The sequence below is a fragment of the Miscanthus floridulus genome, chromosome 19 (genome assembly GCF_019320115.1).
Source record: "Miscanthus floridulus cultivar M001 chromosome 19, ASM1932011v1, whole genome shotgun sequence".
Classification (NCBI taxonomy): Eukaryota; Viridiplantae; Streptophyta; class Magnoliopsida; order Poales; family Poaceae; genus Miscanthus; species Miscanthus floridulus.
Window position 1 is genome coordinate 21266250 of NC_089598.1, and position 23413 is coordinate 21289662.

The 23413-nt window shown below is 49.3% G+C and overlaps 1 protein-coding gene across 1 annotated transcript; it reads right to left on the bottom strand.

The window, feature by feature from the left end:
- Positions 1-12652: 12652 nt before the first annotated feature.
- Positions 12653-15927, bottom strand: LOC136529621 (uncharacterized). Its single transcript, XM_066522698.1, has 3 exons — positions 15303-15927; positions 14099-14402; positions 12653-13674 (listed from the first exon to the last, which is right to left on the bottom strand). The coding sequence occupies exons 1-3, from the start codon at positions 15810-15812 to the stop codon at positions 13616-13618; spliced, it is 873 nt and encodes a 290-aa protein (XP_066378795.1). The 5' UTR covers positions 15813-15927; the 3' UTR covers positions 12653-13615.
- Between the last annotated feature and the right edge of the window lie 7486 nt (positions 15928-23413).

Below are 23413 nucleotides of genomic sequence, written 5' to 3' on the forward strand. Positions count from 1 at the left end.
CTATTTATAAGTTCCACTGAGAAGGTAGCCATTGGGGATGAAATCCCGCTTTTCTGCTACTGACCGGACTCTGACCAGCGTCCGGTCAGCACTGATCGAACGTGTCCGGTCACGAAAATGGCTCTCTAGAACCTTACTGATGTTGACCGGACTCTGGCACTCAGCGTCCGGTGCAGCGTCCTATGCAGCGTCCGGTCGCTGCTACTGACACTGCTGTTGCCAAGCCTCTTGATCGGAGCGTCCGGTGCAGCGTCCTATGCAGCATCCGGTGCAACATCCTGTGCAGCGTCCTGTCACCTCTATGAGCTTATTTCTTCACGATCTTGCGTCCGGCTTAGTTCCTATCTTCGTGCTTGGACTTTGCTTGATATCTTGGGTCTTCTCTTGTACTTCTAAGGTCTTGCTTATGGTGTTGATTATCGGATCATCATGTCGCCTTCGTCCAAGTCACTATTGAACTACAAAACAAACACTTATAAATTCTTTAGTCCAATTTAGTTGTGTTGGTCATCAAACACCAAAATCCAAAGTAAATGGGACTAAGGTCCATTTTCCTTACCGATGCTATTTTAGATTTTGCCACCAGGCCATATCAAAGCCTGTTAAGCCATGTTGTACAATTATCATTTGCTACTAATTCGATATTTTGAACAATTAAGCACTGGAGTTTCATAAATTATGTCGTAATGTCATATTAGTAATACTACTTAGACTTGTGAAACTTTAGAAACATATTTGTATTCATCGAATTTTAAATTTGTCATGTTTTTGTGCATCAATTACGAGTGTTTTTCATGTTTTTTTGAAAAAAAACGCTACATGTCAAGCGGCGCTATAGCTTCATAGCAGTGGAAAAAAGTTGCCGCTATTTTTAATAACCCGTTATTTAATACCATGTCGGTAAGCAAGAATGACATTTTTTTTGAATGAAGGGAGTACATGCTACAAATCGTTCCAGTAAACCGCACAATAAGTTGTAGTATTTCGTTGCAACAACGGTTATATATTTGCTATTCTAGCTAAATATAAAAATGTGTACGTATTTTCTTGGCAAGAAGATGTGCAATTTTGTGTGGACATTTAGCGACGTGACATTCTGTGCTCCTGCCCATTGTTTCCTAGCGGCGGCGGCGCTGCCATAGCGCACGAAAAACGAGACACTGCAAGTTCTATGCTCCTGCTCATTGTTTCCTACCTCATTGTTTCCTGGGTCTTGTTTAGATTGGGGTTAGGAATCAGTATTTGATATTGTAGCATTTTCGTTTGTATTTGACAATTATTGTCCAATCATGGCCTAACTAGGCTCAAAAGATTCGTCTCGTAATTTACAATCAAACTGTGTAATTAGTTATTTTTTTATCTACATTTAATACTCCATACATGTGTTAAAGATTTGATATAATGGAAAAAAAGTGAAAAAACTTGCAATCTCAACGAGGCCTAGCGGCGGCGGCGCCCTTTCATAGCGCACGAAAAACGACCCTTCACGCGACCTGTCACCCGGCGACGCGCCCAAGAGGACACCCACCTCCGATCCAAAAAAAAAAAAAAAACAAGAGGACACACACGCCGTCCTTTCACTGACAGGTGGAGCAATTTTGAAGGTCCGGACACCGGAGACATGTGGCGTCATGGATGATGGTGGAGTCCGACTCGGCACATGAACACGGGCGGCCGGCCATATATATGACCATATCTGTGCTCGCCGCATCAACGGAAATCAGAAACGAGTCTCTGTTCCGTTCGACGAAGCGAGGGCACCCGCGAATCTCTCGCATGGATTCCACGGCGGAAGACTCGCGCAACTCGAAACGAGCGAGGCTAGCCCCACCACCCGGCGACGTCGTCGACCGGATCAGCGGCCTGGACGACGACGTGCTCCTCCATATCCTCGAGCTGGTGCCCGACGCGAGGGGACGCGGTGCGCACGGGCGCGCTCTCGCGGCGGTGGCTCGGACTCTGGACACGCGTGCCCGCGCTCCGCTTCGCCTCTCGGTCCGTGTCCATGGCCGACCTGGAGCGGTTCGTCTCCTTCGTGAACGGCGTCCTTGCCCGGCGTAGCCAATCCGACTGCGCCATCGAGAGCCTGGCGATCTCGTATGCCGCGGACCACGAGCACAACAGCCTGACAAACCGGATGCTAGGGTTTCTGTGCGCCTGGCAAAGGGTAATCTCGCCGCCGTGTCCAGTCTACACGGACTCCGCGCGCAAACTGATGCTGGCGTCCGTCGATGCCGTGCAAGGGTGGATCCGGTACGCTGTTCAGTACAGGGTGAAGGCTCTCGACGTCGACCTAAGTCTGCCGTTGGCGTATCGTCCAAAACATTGGAGAGACAGAAACAGAGACCACGGCGGAGACAAGAAACCAGCAGTGTGTCTTGGCGACCTCACCACTAGCCCTGTAAGGCTGGAAACCATGCGCTTGGCATTAGGCAGCGCAGGGCTCCGGCTCTCCACTACCGTGAAATTCGCATGGCTCACGGTTCTTTCGCTAGAAAATATCGAGATACCAGCTGGCGGTGTTCGCCACCTGGTCCGCCTCGTGTCGTCGGCGAGCTGCCCGCGTTTGCAGAAGCTGTCCTTGAAGAAGATTTGCCTTGATGTTCTCGATGACGAGATGCGGCTTGAAGCCCAGGTGCTCTCGGAGCTAGTGATAGAGCACGTCCAACCTCTGGTGTGGCTGAAACTTAGAACACCTAGCCTAAGGGTTCTCCACATAGAAAACTGCTCCTACGAGCTGCTCAGTATCTCGGCTCCGCGGCTAGAAGAAGTTGCACTTTTCTTTCTACCACCAGAGTCAAGCTCATATATGATATATGTGGCTTCGCGTCGATGGAGACTTGCCGTGCGTGCGGAGAGTCAAGCTCAGTCTATGGTCACGTCGAGGTCGTGCCTCTCCTCTAGGCGAGGCCGAGAATAACTGCAGCATACTTCTACTCAAGCACTGTAGCTTTCTCACATGCCTTGACGTTACTCTTGAAGATCAAAAGGTACGTCTCTAATTTACATGAAATGTTTTCATTAATTGGAATTGGCAATTTTACCAGCATTCTACGGCTGATGTGGTACGTAAACGTAGTCTGTATATCCCTTCAAGTATTCCTATTTGAATATCTCTTACTACCTCGTCCCAAAAGAAACACAATTATAGCAAGTCACACCAATCTTAAGTTAAAGAAATTACTAAAAAAGTAATCCCAATTTTTTTCAGAACATGACTAGGCACAAGTTTCCTTGAGAGAGAGAATGGTGATCTGGATCATATTATTTTAACAATATATGTTTATATGATGCTATTAAATAAGAGCATTAATTATATTCATCATGGAATGTATTTTATAAACAGATTTGGAGTCATAGATGTTAATACTCTTTTCTACAAATTCAATCAAATTTAAAATAGTTTGATTTAGGACAAAACTAGAATAATATCATTTTGGGGAGATAGCTAGTAGTATGTTTTATTTCTTATATAGACTTGCATTTGTTCAATGTGCTTGGTTTGCGTAAATTTCTTGTTCTTAATTGTTGAATTTTATCCCGTATCTCATTTCCTATTTCTTTTTTTTTTTATACTCTTGTAAGGAACTGGATGTTGACATGATAAAAAGAAGGGCACCACACCTCCCTCAGGTCACATCTTTGACCATTAATGTTTCTGTTATGTTTGTTAATAAACGGCATGGCTTTGGAGCCAGCGTGGCAAGCCTCCTCACACGATTCAACAATCTTAGACACTTAAGCCTAAATTTACCCTTCTTCGTCGACCTGCAGGTGAGCACGTACTACCTACTTATCTTAAATCCATCAATAATTACTTCTCTACATAATGATCTCTATCTAATCTGTTGCACTAAACCCATACTATTTCCATCAATAATTACTTATCTTAAATCCATCAATAATTACTTGTATTTGCAGCAAAACAATTTCTTATGCGATCACCCAAACCATTGGATCAATGAGTTCTCCGTGGATCACCTACAAGAAGCACAGTTCACGGGATTTGCAGGAATTGACTGTGAACTTTGGTTCATCGAAGCCATGCTCGCAAGCGCCAAAAGAATCCATAAAGTGGCTATAAGTTTCAACCCATACTATCGGCTACCTCCAGGCAAGGTAGATGTATTTGAGCGTCTACTACTTGGTGGAGGAATGTGGACTTCACACCGTGACACATATACGCTTACATGTATTAGGTAATTAATACCTACATATACATACATAAATTTGTAAAGCGTGAGGTAGAATGGAACTTTTAAAACCTTTTTTTTTTGAAATAAAAGCTTTGTTTGTATATTATATGTGCGCTATAGTATAATGTCTTACTATGAGATAAGATAATCATGATTATAATGTTTTGAACCCACCAGCAACCAATTCTTATGAGTTCATATGGTCTGCGTGATATGATTGGCGCCTGAGCTCGTCTTCCCCAACTCCAGTGACACTGTCTTCGTTGGATAGAGGTGGTATAGCCCAAGAGACTGTAAAATTAGGATTGAAATACCATGATTTAGAGGGGCAGGGAAGAACCAGTGTTGGAGGTTCTCACATGAGTGGGATCTGAGAAAGGAAAAAACCGAGTCAAGCCTTCTCCTGCAAAATCTACGGAGAGACTGCTTCGAACACGCAAAATACCAGGATTTAGAGAATATCCAAAATAAATAACTCTATAGAAACTAGAGTGTTGCAATAATTGTCGTAAAATTAGCACTTCTCCATAATTTTAAAAGTGCCACTTCATTCATTGAAATTCGGGCATCCACCGCCTGCTGCCCTCCTGCGCGGCCGAGGCGCTGGTGGACACCATCTCGACCGGGGCGGCAGCCAGTGCTAGGACTAGGAGCTCCTGCCGTCCACGCTCTTAACATAAACAACATGCCAGATTGCCACCATCTGAATCAGCAACTGGAAAACTATGACCACAGTGCTTGTACAAATGGAACTGTTCATTCTGGGTCAAGAACCACAATTACCAAGCACTCAAGCGTCATCAGGGACTCCGTGGAGAAGTGCAGCATCCTTCCCCGCTATGGCGGCGGGGAAGCCTCGGCCCTCGAGCGACCAGCTCTCAAAAGTAGCGGCATGTGCAACACGAGCACGCAGAGGCCACCTGCTGGGGCAATAGCCTAGCCCTAGCCCTGGGCCTGGCCCTGCTGGAGGTGGGCGGCGGCCGCCGTGGGCGCGCGCGATGGTGGTGTAGACAGAGTGACAGACATCCAACCTCTTGCGCGCAGTAGCCCTGGGACGCTGGTCGGAGAGAGAAATGTCGGTGCACATGCGAATGAGCGGGGGAAGAAGGACGCCGTCTCGGTGTTGTACGCACTCTGCGAATCCATAGCGTGAGATCCGGCATCCCGCAGCAGAAAGGGGAGTAAAGGGGGCGAGAACGAGAAGGGTGAGCTGCCCGCAAGAAAAGTCAAGACGCCCCCGTGGCGACCGAGAGGCCGCCTTGGCAAATCTGCCGAGCGACATTCGTAGGATAGCATACTTGGTATTTTGGAGATAGAGATACCAAAGCACGCTGTTGGACCGAGTTTTTTTTCGCATTTTCGTCAAGTTGTGGGATAGTCATTCTCTTGAAGTTGCTCTTATAAGGGGAAAAATCACTAGTGATATGATCATCGATAATGGCGCGGCATGGTAGAGTTGGGAAGGTGGCTGAGACAGCACAAAAACACCTGAACCCAAAAGGTGAAGATGCCCCTCATAGGGCTGCTGCTGTCCCATGCCTATGTGATGGAGACGTGAAGGGATAGATGGGTCAGTGGCTGGGCCGATGGATAAGGGGAAGAAGAACCTTTGACACAATAAAATTATCCTCCATTTACAATGTTCAATTTTTCTATTGCCTCATTGCCATTTCTTTTTTTTACTTTGATATATGTTCTTTCCGTCCTAAAAAATAATGCAATTCTTATTTTCCTACGAGTTAAATAATTTTGACTTTTGATCACTTCTATAGATAAAATACTATCATTTTATATAACAAATAAGTATCGTTGGATTGGTAATAAAAAATATTTTTATAGTAAATTTATTTGGAGACATAAACCTTAGATACCTTTTATTCTTACAAGCAAATATGCCCGTGCGTGGCAACGAGGACGTACATCTTGTGTGGTCAAATTTAAAACTATTATGTTCAATCTACATTTTTCCTATTTTATATCGGTAATGCTAGGTACAGGGCGCCCGTCCCCCCAAACCGGTGCTGATGGTGGGCCGTGACGTAGCCCAACAACCGCATCTTATCTGCTCATCCAACCGTTCTAAAAAAGAAGAAAAAACTCACCTCACCGTATCGCCACGACAGCTCTCCACGATGGCTGTAACGTCCCGCCTCTCCGAGGCCGGGCCCGCTTACATCTGACAGCTTCTCTAGGATATAGACTGCCCTCACAGACCAACACAGGTCTTTTCTGCGCACTTTGTCCTCACTCGTGCGCACCCGGGAAGAACTTCCCGGTCGGTCACCCATCGCTCCAGGCCAAGCACGCTTAACCTCAGAGTTATTTGCAGATGGGCTTCCGGAAAAGAAGTTGCAACTTATTGGTATGAGTATCCTATTAATCCTGTTAAGCCCTGGGCTGGGATGTTACAATGGCGCTCCGCTGTGCCGCCTCGGCTGCTCTCCATCGCGCTCCTCTCAGCACCGCGCTTCTCTGCTCAGTGCTAGAGCATGGCAGCCCGTCTTCCTCCCTCTCCACCGCGCCTCCCGCCCGCCATGGGCTTCTCCTGCACACGGGGCCACCGCGGCCTTCTCCACGGGACCTATCGTGCCCTTCTCCACCGAAGCAGCGAGCTCTACACCGGTGAACTTCACGCGCCGGCAAGCCTCCATTCTCAAGCAGCAAGGCGACGTTGTGCTAAAAGCGCATGTTGCAAATGTATGTTTCAAGGGTTTCAAATGTTTCAGAGGTATGTTGCAAAAGTAGATCGGGATGTTGCATATGCTGCAAGTGTTTCATAGGCATGTTGCAAGCGTTTATTCAAAGTGTTTCATCTGTTTTCAGACGCATGTTACAAGCGTTTTGATCTGGATGTTACATATGTTTCACCCAAATATTCCAGTTGTTTCATTCTTATAATATTGTAAATGTTTTATCTGGATGTTGCATATGTTTCACATATATGTTGCAAGTGTATATTCCAAATGTTTCATCTATTTTCAGACTTAAGTTGCATTCTAATATTTCATGTTGCAAGTGCTTCGTGTTTTGAGGTATGTTCAGGGAGTCATAGGGGCACGGCCCGGGCGTCGGGGGAAGGGGTGCAATGAGCCGGGGGCCGGCAGATGGGGCGCACGGTGCGTCTGGAGTCCTACGGGCGAGGCGTGCTTGTTTGCATCCAGGCTCCCGCCCGCGCGGAGAGAGGAGGCGTTAGGGGGAAGGAGTGACGGGCGCAGCCAGGGTGCATGTGCAGCGCAGGGTGAGGCGGATAGGAGTGGGGCGAGGCAGACGAGGGATAGAGTGCAGCGATACGGCGCAGCGGCAGGTGCGGGCGGCGTGAGCTGGGACAAAAGCATGAGCAGGGCGTCAATCCGGACGCGCTCATCTGCTTCGGACGTCCGAGGCGCTAGTAAGTCCCATTTTATATGACATATGCACGACTTCAATATAAGTTTTAAGGTAACCCAAATAGCTATGAATCCTAATCAAATAGATACATCTATTCTAAATCTAAATAACCTAAATAGGAGTCCTAATTCAAATAGAAAGGAATAAAATAAGAGAAATCTTTCGTAAATATGTTAAACCACACAAAGAATCCTAATTCACGTGACCCAAAATCTTTTACTCCCTCCGTTCTAAATTATAAGCCATTTTTAATTTTTTGATACATCTATTTTGCTATGCATCTAGATATAATAGTATGTCTAGACAAATAGCAAAATAGATGAAGCAAAAAAATTAAAGCTACTTATAATTTAGAACGGATGGAGTACGTGATTTCTTTTTCCGTGTTCCACTTGATTTTTTGTCCCTTATCGTGTTTCTCTTTTGTACTTTCTATTTTTTCTTTCGCGTGCTCCTATTGTTGTGGACGACCCAATACGTTTTGGAATCGAACTCCGTGTCGCGCGCTAGACAAGAACTATTCTAATTCGTATAAGCACGAGTTATATAAATCTAGACGGAAGAAACTCTCCATTGTTCCGGAGTTAGATAGAGATGGACAAAAAATGGACGAACAAAAAATAGGCTAAAATTTTACCTCTTTATTATTACTAGCAAAGATGCCTACACGTTATAACGAGGGCAAATAAGCTATCGAATATTCATAGAAAATGAGAATAAGAATGCTGAGAAAGTAAGCTATAATATTCATAGAAAATGTGAACAAGAATGCTATATAACTATTTATATATTATCCTTCTATAAAATTTTAAAACTATAATTTATTTTACAATGATCATGGCTGCTGATGTTGATTTGTTGTGAGAGAAAAATATTGTTCTTTCGCTGGAAAGTACTGTTAAAGTAGTGTTGAATATCAGAGCCGACATTGATAATATTTGAGGATCTATAAAAATCTATAATTTATTTTTTTATTTCAATCACCACGGAGTTAGTTGTTGATATGTCAAGTATTGATATGTCTGATGGTCATTATGACGAGACAGATCTCTCTACTATCCACGTGACAACGCTCATCGTGGATTGCACTGGTGCATGTAGAAGTGTATTTATTTAGACTAGACTAGACAACAAATTACCCAATATTTTAATTTACAGTTTATTAATTTGACCATCTATTGGACCATGTTGTAATCGGTTGGACCATGTTCTAATAAGAAAAGTCTTGTTCTTAATCGAAATTTTATCGCAATTTAGAGGTAAAAATTTCAACGGTCTTTTATTATTGCTTTTATGTTTTTTCTTTAGTATTTATGGGAAACAAACCAAAAAAAAAGAAATAAGAACTCCATTCACGGATGCATGGGAAGGAAATGCAAAAGAGGGAAAATTGTCCCATACTTTACTAACAGGAACGAAAAAAAGAAATTTAAGGGTAGTGCAAAGTTTTGGTACTTATTGGGGTCAAATTATAAAAGTTCATGCACGAACCTTTATTTTCTCTGTAAAATCTATGTGGCTACGGTAAATCTGTTTCTTTCCTCACCTCGAAGGTTCGAACGACGGCCTGCGTTCCTTCACCGCCTCTCGCCTCGTCTCACCCACTTGCCTGGCCTCGTCCCACAAAGCGATCCATGGGGCGTTCGCTTCTCTTACCGACACTCGCCTTGCCTCACACAAGCTGCTCACGTCAAACTTGATTTGAGGCCGAGAACCCCTCGCTCCTCGGTTGGGCTCTGCTCCTAGCTTCCCGTCCGTCCATGGATCTGGTGGTGGGGCGGCCGAGCCAACGGCGTGGCCCCTGTGGACGTTGCTCCTGTTGCAGGCGCTGAGCCGGCGACGGACCTGGGTGGCGCTCTTCCTTGCTCGCCTGCTCCCCTCCTCCTAGTCCCTGCTCGCATCCGTTTGCGCCTAGCGCTACGCCACCTACTCCGTGGCTCCGCCTCTACCTCGAGCGACGCCCGCCTAGATACCGTATTTGGATTGAAAAGTAAAGGATATGGGCACGGATACAGATACCAGAAGGGGGACCGTGGAAATCAAAACTTTCTTATTATCGAAACTATGAGCGGTAGGTTAGATGAAAAAAGTGTGCAAGAAATTTTGCCTCTTTATTATTGGTATAGATTAGGTACAGATATAGATATTAGATTATATGACGACGCCAATAGGTTTTCAGCCAACCGGGTCCTGTTTTTTTTTTTACGATTGTGCTATAGCACATTTTTCATTAAGCAGAAGTAAAGTTTGTTACAACCTACGCTGCCCATGGTAATCCACTTATTATCGAGACCAGCGACTAAAACAACACACGTGATTGTTATTTACACAGTAGTATTTTGCGACAAACCAGCTGAGCACAAAGCCCAATATCCTCGGCATCAAATCCGGCCAAATCCAGATTCATGGCTATCGGATCGAATTCGTCCCCAAATGACGCCTGTAGTGCCTCCTGCTTGTAGACTGACAAAGGGGCCGCAAAGGTCGCGTGAAATTTTTCAACGACCTCGGCGTCTACAGTTTTTGAGTCAACGGTGATACAAGCTTCTGCTTAAGAAGTCCTGTGGGTTACTCGCTCGACTTCGAAACCCTCGGGATCACATAGGCCGATCTCTCCGCGTTGGACCTGCCATTCACCGCGGAGGAGGTATGGGTCGCGATCACGCCGGGTCCGGATGGATTCACGCGCAGGGCTCTTTTCGTTTGGCCGTGACTTGTCGTAAACAATCGTAAATTTTCAATCGAAATAGTATTTTTCTTTCACATAAACCAGCGTACTTCCTCACGAACCGCAACGATACGCACGTCGGGAAGGATACTGGCGCACGGTTTTCTTTCTCTGTCCGCAGCTCTTTCTCCTGCCTCTGCTGCCTCGAGCACCGCCCCGCAGTCCACCCCCACCCAACCTTCCGTGTCCTTCACTAACACCAATCGGACACCTCACCGGCGACTCCTCGCCCCCGCTGCCGACTCCGCCCAACCGGATATCTTCCACCACCATCTTAGCGGCGCCCTGTCGCCTCGCTCGCCGCCCACAACCCACCACCACCGTCGTAGGCCCTCTTTCTAAGCCCGCCGACCATGGATGCCCTGCAAAATCTGAAACTTAACCTCCTCTGCCTCCGCCGCCGAGCCTCGTCCACTGCCCCGGCCATGGCGACCTCGTCACTGGCCGCACCGCCAACCGCCTGCCCCCTGGCCCCGCCCCCGCCCCAACCCCACTCCTTCCTCAGTTCTGGCCATGGAATCGTCGCGCGCGCCACTTCAGTTAGCGGCGCGCGCGTGCCCAATAAGGATTTGGGCGGGCGCAGGGTGACCCCAAGCCTGTTGGGGGCGGCGTGATTGCGTGAAGGTACGCCCGTGCGCGCGGCGCCCTGTTTGGGAAGGCGAACAGCGGTGCACAGTGAAGGGGACAGAGAGGAGGGGTCGCCGAGCCGCCGGGGAATTTCAAGGCAACGCCGCGATGGCCTGCAGGCCTGGCGAGACTGTAGCCTGTAGGTGACGTTGATGTGCCGCCCGTCCACTGACAGGCGGGTCCCGTGCCAGGGCCCAGACTCCAAACAGACACGATGCGGGTAGCCAGAGCCCAGCGACTCCGATGAATCTGTCATCAGCAACCAAAGTCCACATATCATCACCTGCGTCGGGCCTCACTCACGAGTTTTTTTGAACAAAAAAAAGGTAACAATAAACTTGACACCTTAATCATTTGATTAAAATATATCAGGAAATGGTGCCTGGGTTGATGAAGTTATGCACATGACATATCCTACGGTTGCTAGGCCAGTTGGTAAGCCTCCGGGTGACATGACCAGAGTTCGAATCCTTTGGTCAAGCGAATTTTTGGTCGACGGTGTGGAAAAAAACCTTCTCGCTTATCCCACGTTCCCAAAGCACGGGTAAAATGGAACGGTCCTCTCACCGGATAACAGGCCTTTTTGTGCGGGCGGGACATGAGGTTCAGGGATTTTCTCGGGCTGGGTGAGAAGTCCTCTACCTTAAGCTAAAATAGCTCGGGGATATCTACCTAACAGCCCGAGTTTTTTTTATGCACGTGACATAGATTCAGCTAATAAATGATATAGCCATGATTGTCACTTTGTCAGTTAATAACTGAAAGGTTAGTCCAGAAAGCTTTGGACTGCAATGGCTAGTGTCAGGATTCTGGAGCAATTACAGAGTAAACCAGCAACATTCTTGTTATCACCTGACAGTCTGTAACTACACAAAGCAAAATCTTTCAAGCATCATGTGGAAATAATGCTTTTGAGCAGTCTGAAACTGGTGTCAAGCTATACTGCTTCCTTTCTGGAGAATGCCTCCAACTAAACTACCAGAAAGCTGAAGAGTCCCTGAGGTTTCTGAAACTAGACGAACGAAAGAATGACGGCTACTTCTCATGCCTTTGTATCCGAAGCAGCATTTTGATTCTGAAGAAATGAGTCACGAAGTTGTTGTCACTTTGTCAGTAGTCATGCTCTCTTACACCTCTAGGGTTCCAACATTGGGGTGCCACAATTGAGCAGCAGCTGAATTCACAAACGGGCAAGTGAAAACACAAGTCAGTTAGGAAGCATGTTATGGGTGATGCAACTATCTGCAGCAGTTGAATAATGTAACAAACTTTTGTAAATACTATAACAAAAAAAAAAAGATAGGAGAAATCAGTAGCAGGGTCATCTGTAGTTTTTCTAACAATTGAAAATACTCAATTTTCTGAACTGCTCCTGCTTGTCTACGCATGTTTCAAGTTACTCATTGACAAAAGCTACCATTTCCTGAAGCAAAATTTCCGAAGAAGTGGATTGTACATGCATGCAGCAACTATTTCACACATCTCTTAGAACAGCAACTTCGAAACTATAGAGGTACTCTGAACTGAACATGTGAGCTATTTTAGAGAGAACGGTGTTCTATTGTCATCAGTATGATATTGTGATGTACTCCCTCCGTTCTAAATTATAAGTCACTTTGACAAGATACATAGCAAAGTAGATGAACTAAAAAAATCAAAGCGACTTATAATTTAGAACGGAGGGAGCAGTGAAGATGTGTCATGAAGCAAAAAACTGAAAACTACAGAGCTGTCATGAAAATACTAGTAATGCAATTGACATTCCCAGTCCCATCAGTATTATGATCAACTGAACATCATTTATAAGAAATTCACTGCATATAATTCCTTTTGGAAACGGTTGACCTGCGAATCTGCTGACTGTGCACGTAAACAGCCATGTATATTGGGAACATCCAACAGTTAACAGTATACACACAAGTTCAGTAAAAATGGTGCTCGGTTTTCTTGCATGGTTGAACAGTACATTTGTAACATCCAACTGTTCAACAGTATACAGCAGTTGTATTGACGAACAATTAGGAAAGGAGCAGCTCACAACAGAGTTGCCAAACATTACCTGTCAAATTCTTCATACCTTTCCTCATAAAAAAAATCTTCATACCAAAAGAATCATGATTAACAAAAGATATAGACTTCTGAAAATGTACTGCCTCCATGACCTTTTCAACATAACGTTCCATTAATCTGATGAATGCACTAGGAAATAGCGAGCATATATGAAGTTGGGTGCAGAAGCAAAACTTCAGCGAACAAATGATACAGCCATGATTTTCTTCAGTTCAAGACTGAAAGCTAAGCTCAGAAAACAGACTGAAAAATCTGGCGTATTAGTATTCAGGAGAAAAATATAGAGTAAGCCATCAAAAATGTGTATTATCACCCAATAGAGATGAAGATGCTAAGTACAACCAACGCCACTGCGCAAAATTGTTCAAGCACTAACTCCATCCAAATAGTAACAGAGATGAAGATAGTAACTAGATCAGTTCGTGAGTACTAAAACTGAATGGACAAGATAAACTGCTTTCAGTCAGGAGAATGCCTCCAACAAAACTACCAGAAACCAGAAGAGTTGCTGTGTTCTCTGAAACTACATGAACCATGAAAGAAGACCTATTCTCATGTCGCTGTATCCGAGAGATCAATCACGAAGTTGCTGTCATCAATCCTGCTCCTATATGCCGGGTGCGGGTTCAGGTGCATCCACATTTGGGTGCCGCAATCCCCTAGCAGCTGAATTTGCAACCGGCAAGTAAAAACAATGTGTCAGTTAGACAGCATGCAATGGTGCTGCAAAACTATTGCAGGATTCAATGATCTAACACGCTTTTGTGAAATAACAAAAAAGGACAATTAGTAGCAAGGTCAACACACAACTGATTTTTTTTTTGAACTGCTTGAGCTATCTGCAGCATGTTTCATGTTGTTCCTAACTGAATATTGAACATATGAGCATATCTAAAAGTACTTATCTAAAAGTAAGGTCCCAAGAATCTGATAGTAGTATGATCTACGAACGAGGTGGTGTACTTATCTAAAAGTAAGTTCCCAAGAAGAGTATTGAACATATGTGCATATGAAGCTACCCTCATCAATATGATAGTGGTATGATCTACAAACATATGCCATACAACTGAGGGAACTGCAAAGTTTTCACCTGGTGAACTGTTGGGGAGGACGACGATGTCCAAAGGGTCTTCGCTGCGAGGCAGGTCGACGACCAGAGGGGTCAGCCGCCCATGCAAGCCAGCGTGCACGCACAGTGTGATTGTGGACATGTCCACGCCCACTTTCGTCGCCACCTCGTTCGTCAGGTTGAACACGGACCGCCCCAAGAAACTGAATGTCTCCGTGCCGAGTAAGTTTTCCTCATCGCCTGCCCGCATGTACCGGATTGTTCGCTGCCGGTCCACCACGGGCCCAGTGCGCCGCCATAACAGGCCAGTGGGGACTCCCAGATCCTATTGCAACAGAAAACACAGGTAAATTCGTATCTGAATACACATTGTAACAAGAACAAAACGCATACAGAAAGCAACAGCTCTCTGCCTCTCTTAACTAGGAACCCCATAGCCTCAACAGACCTTTGCAGATTAACGAATTACAGACAGAACTTCGTAAGATCATAATCTAGTATAGAGAATAAACCTTATGCAGAGGAGCAAGAATTCAAGAACGAATGCAGAATTTAGGCAGGCCAAATGTAAGGATTGCACCCAGGGGAACGCAATGGCCAATGGAACAGGCCAGTGTGGACTCCCAGATCCTGTTGCCACAGAAAACGCAGGTATCTGAATAGACATTGTAACGAGAACAAAACGTATACAGAAACCCACAGCTCACTTAACTAGGAACCCCATGGTCTCAACAGACCTTGATTCTTTGCAAGTTAACGAATGACAGACAGAATTACATAAAGCGATCATAATCTAGAATGGAGAAATATTGGATAAACTGGCTTGTCCCTAAAGCGAACCTAATGCAGAAGAGCAAGAATTCAGGAACAAATGCAGAATTCTGCCACTTAAATGTAAGAATTGCTCCCAGGGCAATGCAATAGCCTAGATTCAGCAGTTCTTCGACAAAATTTACGCAACGAGGTCACCAGAACTGTTGCTCCAAGTAACTAAGTAAGCCGTTCACGGAATCGACAGGTTCCAAGAACCGAATGCAGAGGATAGCAAGAGTTCAATAACAAACACAGAATTCGGCCAGACTAAATGTAAGGATTGCACCACGCAATAGACAAGATTCAGGAGTTCTTCGACAAAATTTACGTAACCGAATTGTTGCTCCAAGCAAGCCATTCAGGGAATCGGCAGCTAAGAACCGTGTTCTAGGAGAAGGAACAGTGAACTCACCGTAGATGGTCTTGGAAGGGCAGGCGGCGCTGGTCTCAGGGGGATCTGCACGACCGTCCAATGCATCATCGTGCTCCCGTCGCCAAGGACATCGGCGGTGACGCCGTTGTTCCAGCGGCGGTGCCTACCGTTGGCGCGGAGGTAGCGTTCTTGGCCCACCCCCAAGTTGCAGAACAGGAGGACGTCGCCGCTGCCATCCGGCTCGAAGACGGCCCTCCACCTGACGTTGAGCTGCTGCGGCTCGCTGAAGTCGCTCTGGGCGGCTTCGCGGCCGCAATGGCCGTCCCTCGCCAGGGACGCCGAGAGCGCGAGGTAGCGGCCGTAGGCGGCGCACCGGAGGAGGATGTAGGCGACGCCCTGGCGCACGATCCGGTGCACCTGCCACGCCGCATTCAGCGTCGCGCGGTCCGTGCTGAGGGAGACGCCGGACCCGTCCTCGTCGGCGTGGAGGTACCCGCGCCGCACGCGGCTCCGCAGCCACACGTGCGTACCGTCGGGGAAGCGGTTCATCCCGGCCGGCCGGCGGGTGGTTGTGGTGGACTGGTGGTACGGCGGTGCCGCGGTGGGCGAGTGGATTGGCGCTGTTGCGAGGGGGAGAGGGGAAGGAGAGGGAAGAAGAGCAGCAGAGCAGGTGTTGTTTGCGACGGTTAGCGTGGGCGCCGCCGAGGCGGGGCCATTTGAAGGCAAGCGCAGGTCGGTTGCTGCATCGCTCGCCAGCTGGCAGGTGGGCCCGTGCGGGGCCATCTATGGTGGGGACCGCCAGCGAACACGCTGGTGTGCGTGTGCCGTGCGGGCCACGATTCGGAAGAGGGCCCACCCAAAGCCGCCAGGAACTCGTCCCTCCGTGGCCATGCGCGCATTGCTGGGTTCTGGCCTTCGGGATCATGCGGCATTTCGTCGAACAGGAGTTGCTCAGGCGAGCTGCGTCGTAAAGAATTGGTGAACGAAGGAGCTATGGATCTTGGATCCGCAGATCGTAGGAAGTATCGAGGTTGTGGCAGGAAAGCAATACCCATAATCGAGCAGACTTCTGGATAGGAATCAGGAATGACAGGAATCGAATCCGGTTGAAGAGGAGATGGGAGGAAGAGTGAGCGAACCCTAGCCTGCCCACGAAAACGGGCTACCAGTTCCAGTTCTCGGTCCAATCGGCGCTGCAGCGAGTGACAAGTGGGGCCATCCTGGCTGAGTTTGTCGTGCAATTCTAGAGCGAAGTGACAAGTAGGGCCATGGATGGCTGAGCCGTCGTTTAGTTCTGCAGCGACTGACAAGTGGGGCCATGGGTGTTTGGTAAGCCAGAGTTGCGGCCTATAGTTCATCATCTTTTGTTTTTGTTTTTTGGGAACCTTTACTTCATCGTCTCAAGAAGTGCACTGCCTACATGAAGTGGTGTTAGTGCATGAAGTACCGTTCGTGCTAAAATCATGTCAGGAGACGGTGACTCGGTGAGCTGATGAAGTTGTGTGCAACAAGCTTATCACGACGTTCCTTGAGCCCCGTCGTCCTGCCCCCCACGCACCAAGACACACCCGCCGTCTCAACGGAAAAGTAGACTCGTTTCGATACTGACCAAAACAACGGAGCACCTAGCGCATGCCGCCCACAGAACACTAGACTCGTTCTGTCCCGCTGTGCCACCATCCTGCCGCGCCCCATCCCCCCTCACCATCCTGTCACGCCACCCATCCCTCCGCCGCGCGCCACGCTAGGTGTATCACATCCTCACCGCGCTCCCATCAGAAGTATTATTTGTTTGCAACATCAAACAAAAGCACAATGCGAGATGCAACATCAGAGCAAAGCGACTGCAACAATAGAACAAAGCTACTGCAATACAAGATGCAAGATCAGAAAAAAAACTAATGCAACAAAAAAAATATTACTTGTTGCAACACCATAACAAGGCTACCGCAACAAAACAGAACAAAAAGCAAATGCGAGAAAAGCAACATAACAAAAAAAAAGACTAATACAACAAAGAAAAATTACTTGTTGCAACAGCAAAACAAAGCTACTGCAACAAAACAGAACAAAAAGCAAATGCGAGAAAAGCAACATAACAAAAAAAAGACTAATGCAACAAAGAAAAATTACTTGTTGCAACAACAAAACAAAGCTACTGCAACAACAAGAAACAAAGCGCAATGCGAGATGCAACATCAGAAAAAAAGACTAATGCAACAAAGAAAAATTACTTGTTGCAACAGCATAACAACGCTACTGCAACAACAAGAAACAAAGCGTAATGCGAGATACAACGTCAGAAAAAAAACTAATGCAACAAAGAAAAATTACTTGTTGCAACAACAAAACAAGGCTACTGCAACAGAACTCGCCGGAACCCTAGCCACCACCGCGTCCCTCAGATCAAGATCCAGATCCAGATCCAGAGGAGGAGTAGGAGGAGGAGAGCTCAGATCTAGAGGAGGAGGAGGAGGGCTCAGATCCAGACCCACCTCGCCGGAGTCGCCACCCTCGCCCTCGTCTCCAGTGGGGGTCGCATGGAGGTCGTGGGAGGGAGGGAGGGAGGGAGCGGCGGCGGCGGCAACCTGCGACGGTGCGGCGTCCATCCCAGGGCGGCATGGAGAACGGCGCGAGGCATGGAGGTCACGGAAGGAAGAAGGGGGGGGGGGGGGGGGGAGCGGCAGCAGTGACATGCGCGTCGCGCGGAAGCGAGTGGGTGTCGAGAGCGGGGGAAGAGCGAGCGAGCGGACTGAGGAAGTGGAAGCGGAGGGTCACGGGTTGGATGCAAGCGGGAGGTTACGGCCACGGTGGAGTCGTTCCTGTGCGGGTCCGTCCAGACGGAACGGACGTTGGCACAGTAGCAATTTCGTATCTAACGTAAGGCCTCGATCGTGTCGCCGTCCGTTTTCCACACGCTCGACCGGCCTGGAGGATCGATCGTATCGCATATGGAGTACTTGCTGCTCAGTTTTTTTTTTTCAATCAATATATATAAGTATAAGTGTGTGTATATATATATATACTCCGATATACACACACACACTCTCCGTAGACTCGCTCCGGTCCATAGCATCCAAGATCCAATAACCCGCGACGACATGGCATCTTCGCTGCCGGAGGAGCTCGTCCAAGAGATCCTCGTGCGGCTTCCTCCAGACGAGCCCGTGCACGTAGCCCGCGCCAGCCTCGTCTGCAAGTCGTGGCGTCGCGTCCTCTCCGACCGGGACTGCTTTCTGCGCATATAGTTATGTCCAAAAGTTCATTTACTTCATCAAGTAGTGATAAACTGGAGCAATAGCTTTGTGTACCTATCCATAACCCTTGAAGCTAGCCTTTGCAATACAACATGGTTTAGATATACAGATATGAGCCGTGCCTTGTCAATAATGGATCTATTAGGAATGTAAGGTCAATCGCGCGCAATTCCATAATGATGGTGTATAGATTTCACAAAAGTCGTCGTAGCTCAATGGTGTATAGATTTCTGAACTATTTTGGTGATACATTACCAAAATATTTATAAGAACTTAAAGACATATTATTTACTATTAACTTTTAGGCCATGTGATGTAGAAGTACCAAACCCCTTCATATAGTCATTTAGCGGTATATCAAATATTTGTAGATGTGAAACTATAGAATGCATGGTTGTCGAATGTATCTTTTCAGATCTTCCTAAGGGCGAACTGTCACCGCCATGAAGATGCAACGATCCATCTATCCATGATCCTGCTGCTGTAGGATGGCTGAGTAAGAAAAGAATAGTTTCTCATGGCCAATAAATATATATGTTCAATTTTTAGTTGCGGTTCCAGGAAAGAAAGTGTTTGTCATAGAGATCATTTTTATTTTATCTTTTGTGTTCAGCTGTGCAGCAGTTATTGTGACCAATACTGGTATATCTATGCCATGTTTATCACTTTGAACATCCAAAGACCAGGGAGTCGGGCTCTCCCCCAACCCTAGGGGCCGTGGCTCCCGGCCCCCCCCCCCCCCCCCCCCCCCCCCCCCCCCCCCCCCCCGCCCCCCCGCCGCCACCGCTGGCTGTCGCTGGCGGCCTCCCCCTCACACGTTCGGGCCTGTGGGACCACCCGAGCACGAGGGATGCGGGGCTGCGCCGCACGTCGGGCGGACGCCGTAGCCGCTGCCAAGGCCTTCCCCGCCGGGCGCCATGGAGGTTGCCTTCACCGCCAGCGCCCCCTCGCCCTCCACGACGCCGGGGGCTGCCAGCGGCGCCGCCGCCGCGGCCACCCTGCAGCCTAGCACGGGGGGCGGATCTAGCGCACCCCCACCACCGGAGCCGGCCGCCGCCGCCGTGACGTCTAGGGCGCCTCGCCGGCCATCAACACCGCGAAGGGAGCTGCCACCGCCGCCGTTGACGACGTGCTCAAATCCATGCCGTCTGGGACCAAATCCGGGCCTTTCAGGCCCGTGGACGCCCATCGGCCAAGCCAGGCCGCCATGGCGACGCTGACCTCCCCCAGCTCGTCCTCACTCTCGCCGACCGCGGCTTCGTTCTTTCCGGCCTTCTCGGAAGGGCGCATGAAGCGCGTGGGCGGACGACAACAGTGAGGAATCCGACGATGACCACCCCACAACCTAACTAGAAGCCGCTCGTCGCCCGGCGAAGCCTGTCACTGTGTCCCCCGTGCGCGGCCAGACTGTCCTGGTTCTGGGCCGTGGCGGAGTAGACGTCGGACGGCAGGGACCTGGTGCACGACCTGCCTACTCGTCCAGTGGAGGGCCACGTCCCTGCCCACCAACGCCTCGGCCACTGCAGGAGGGTCTCTGCCCGAAACGCCGATGGGTGGCGGGACATCCTCCCCAGTCGGAGATGCGTTTGATGGCCGCCTCGGTAGAGCCTCATCCAAAGCAGCTCCCGAAGGCCCGGAGGATCCGCGCAGAGTTTCAAGAAAGATGTTTCAACTGTCTCTCCTATTCGCACCGAGTAGCGACTTGCCGGTTGCCACGGCGTTGTCTGCACTGCCACGGCTTCCGACACCTTGCCAAGGACTGCAAGTAGCCTAGGCCTGCTTCGACGTCGGTGGCGAAGGGTGCCATCCTGCCACGGCACTCTGCTCATGACGATCCCCTGGCCTCCCAGCACGCGCCGCACGACGGTTCACCGAGTTCGGAGGGTTCTGCACCGGGGGCCGTGGGAGGCACCGACGGCGCTGGACTAAGCCAAAGAAGGACATTGGCACGGGTGCGCCTGCCAACCACGCCGACAACATAGCTACTTCTGCTGCTGCACTCTACTTCTCTGAGCCAGATCCACTAGTGTTGGCGCTGTGCGCGAGCGCGGGGCCTCCCGCATGGGTCGTCTCGGTCGACCCGATGTTAGAGGAGCTCACTGCCTCGCTCGTCGTGAGCCGACTAGCGAGAGAGCCGGTGCCTGGGTGCCAACCTTCTCTGGAGGCCGCCCCTCAGAGGATTGAGGAATCGTTGATGGATACCCGATATCCGACGACGGCTGCTCACTCGCCTCAGTTGTCGCTGGTGCAGGAGTTGCCATAGCTCACGCCGCCTCGGGTGGGACAACTCGACGTCGAAGATGCGTTCACGGTGGGCACACGCACCCCCAACGACGCGACGCCCACGCCACGTGAAGCTGCTCGGCGTCTCGCAAGGTTCACCGAGGAGGTGCAGTGCAAGAGAATGTCGCCATTGATCGCCAGTCCTCCAAGGCAGAAGGCGGTAACAAAGTGCCCCCTGCCGCTCAGGAGCAGGCGGATTGCCGCTCAGCCGTTGTCGCATATACCAACCTCCAAGCGGGGTGAGGTACTACTCATGAAGAGGATGGGTATCGCGCCGCCGGCGGCACCAGTTTCTTCAACGTCCAAGGGAGTATACAACGCCATTTTTGCAGGGAACTTAACGTCGAGCCAAATTGAAGCTCTCGACGAGTTATTCCCAGCGACCAACAACAGAGCTGGTAGAAAACTCTTCTCAGACACCGGAGTAAGATCGCGCATGGGATCCCGAAGGTTTCAAGAGCGGCTTGAGGGCAAGCCGCATTTCAAGCGGAGGGGAATGTCAGCGACTGGGCCGTTGGATAAGCTCCCAACCTGGACAGGAGCAGGAGAAAAACGCCCAAGCTGGGCCGGGACAGGAGCAGCAGAATAAAGACCACAGCAGCCATCGGGGAGAGCCTATCGAACCAGAACAGAACCTGGACAGGAGCAGGAGAAAAACGCCCAAGCTGGGCCGGGACAGGAGCAGCACAATAAAGACCAGAGCAGCCATCGGGGAGAGCCTATCGAACCAGAACAGAACGTGAACGAACCTGTCTTCGGTCTCTGAACCTGTCTTCTTCTTCCTCCTGAACCCCCTTGCTGTTCTTGCTTCTGGTCTCTGATTTCCTCAAATAGTCAAATCTGTACCCAGTTCTCTTCTTTTCTATTCTCCAGAGACTGTATCCCAAACTACCAAGAACTGTTGTTGCTGTGTGATTCCCTGGTCTAGGATCATAACAGAAACATTGTTGGAACGCAGATTTAGGTCCACGTCGAGAGACTTCACCCTGTAACGAACTGGGTACCGGATCCACCCTTGCACGGCATCGACGGACGCCTGCATCATTTTGCACGCAGAGACCGTGTAGATTGAGATTGGACACGGCGAGATTACCCTTTGCCAGGCAGCCGGAGACCCTGGCATCCGGTTTTCCAGGCTGTGCTGTAGTGCGCTGCAGACGAGATCGCCAGGCTCTCGATGGCGCAGTCGGATTGGCTACGCCGGGCAAGGACGCCGTTCACGAAGGAGACGAACCGCTCCAGGTCAGCCGTGGACGCCGACCGAAAGGCGAAGCGGAGCTCGGGCACGCGCGTCCAGAGACCGAGCCGCCGCCGCGAGAGCGCGCCCGTGCGCACCGCGTCCCTCGCGTCGGGCACCAGCTCGAGGATATGGAGGAGCACGTCGTCGTCGAGGCCGCTGATCCGGTAGACGACGTCGCCGGGTGGTGGGGATAGCCGCCTTGCTCGTTTCGAGTTGCGCGAGTCATCCGCCGTGGAATCTTCCATGCGCGAGATTGGCGGGTGCCGTCGCTTCTTCGAACGGGCTCGGTTGGCGGGCTCGTTTCTGTAGATGCTGGTGCGGCGATCACGGCTGTAGCTAGGCACCATTTCCTGATTAATTTTAGTCAAAAAATGATTATGACATCAAGTGTAATGTTTTCTCTTTTTTCTTTGTTAAAAAAACTCGTGAGTACTGAGTAGTACTTCCGACGACATTGTAGACAGGAAACTACCGCCCTACGCCGGTGATGATATTTGGTTGGCTGATGACAGATTCAGAAAAAAAAAAAATAGATCGATCGTGCCTGGCCGGATTCCACCATAACATGATTCCATAGCCCACTCATCGGAGTCGCTGGGCGCTGGCTATCCCCACACCTTGTTCTGGAGTCTGGGGCATGGGACCCACCTGTCAATGGACGGGCGGCACATCAACGTCGCACCACCTCGGCGCACCGTCCTTCGCCTCCGAACCCGCCAGGGCCTTCACGCCGCCCCGTGAGTCGCTGAGGGCATCCGCAACAATATGTTCGCTATAACATGTCCACGTAGGATATAACAAACATTATAGATTTCTTGTCTAGTGATCTTACTATAGCACTACAGTTACCGAGACTTTTTTTAATAAGAAAAGCTTTCCGGCGCTAGTAGAGAGAAGGAGAAGTATAAACTGCCTGACCTAGCTGTGTGAAAAGGAGCGTAGCAGCCGTCGCCGGGCCTGGCGGCGGTCCTCACCCCTCTCTCCTACTTGGACTCCTATAGAGGGTCCTTAACGGCCGTTGCGCCTGCCTTGAACATGTCATGGGTGGTGCGTTTGTGGACAGAAATAAATTGGGTGGGCGATGGGTCCATTGGATTGCGCGTGCACCCCTAGGCTTGATTACCGACATGTGGCAGAGAAATTAATCCCACGGCGGCTCCTCCGCACCACCAATTGTCTGGCGCACAACTAATTCACACATACAACTGCTGTCCGATATAATTTCCATCCACGTGTCAACAATCGGGCAGGAGGTCACATGCGCAGTCCAATGGATCCATCGCCCACCCAATTTATTTCCCAGTGGACAGGCCCCCCGGGCTACCGCGGCCACCACATTGTCCAATGCGCCTACAGGACATTCTCTGGGA

Bases quoted from the DNA above. Each gene is read 5' to 3' on its own strand.
- LOC136529621 (XM_066522698.1), bottom strand. From the start codon at position 15,812: ATGAACCGCTTCCCCGACGGTACGCACGTGTGGCTGCGGAGCCGCGTG. The intron at 14,403-15,302 runs GTGAGTTCACTG...CTGTTGCAATAG, and splicing joins CCCTTCCAAGACCATCTACG to GATCTGGGAGTCCCCACTGG. The intron at 13,675-14,098 runs GTGAAAACTTTG...TTGCAAATTCAG, and splicing joins CCTCCCCAACAGTTCACCAG to CTGCTAGGGGATTGCGGCAC.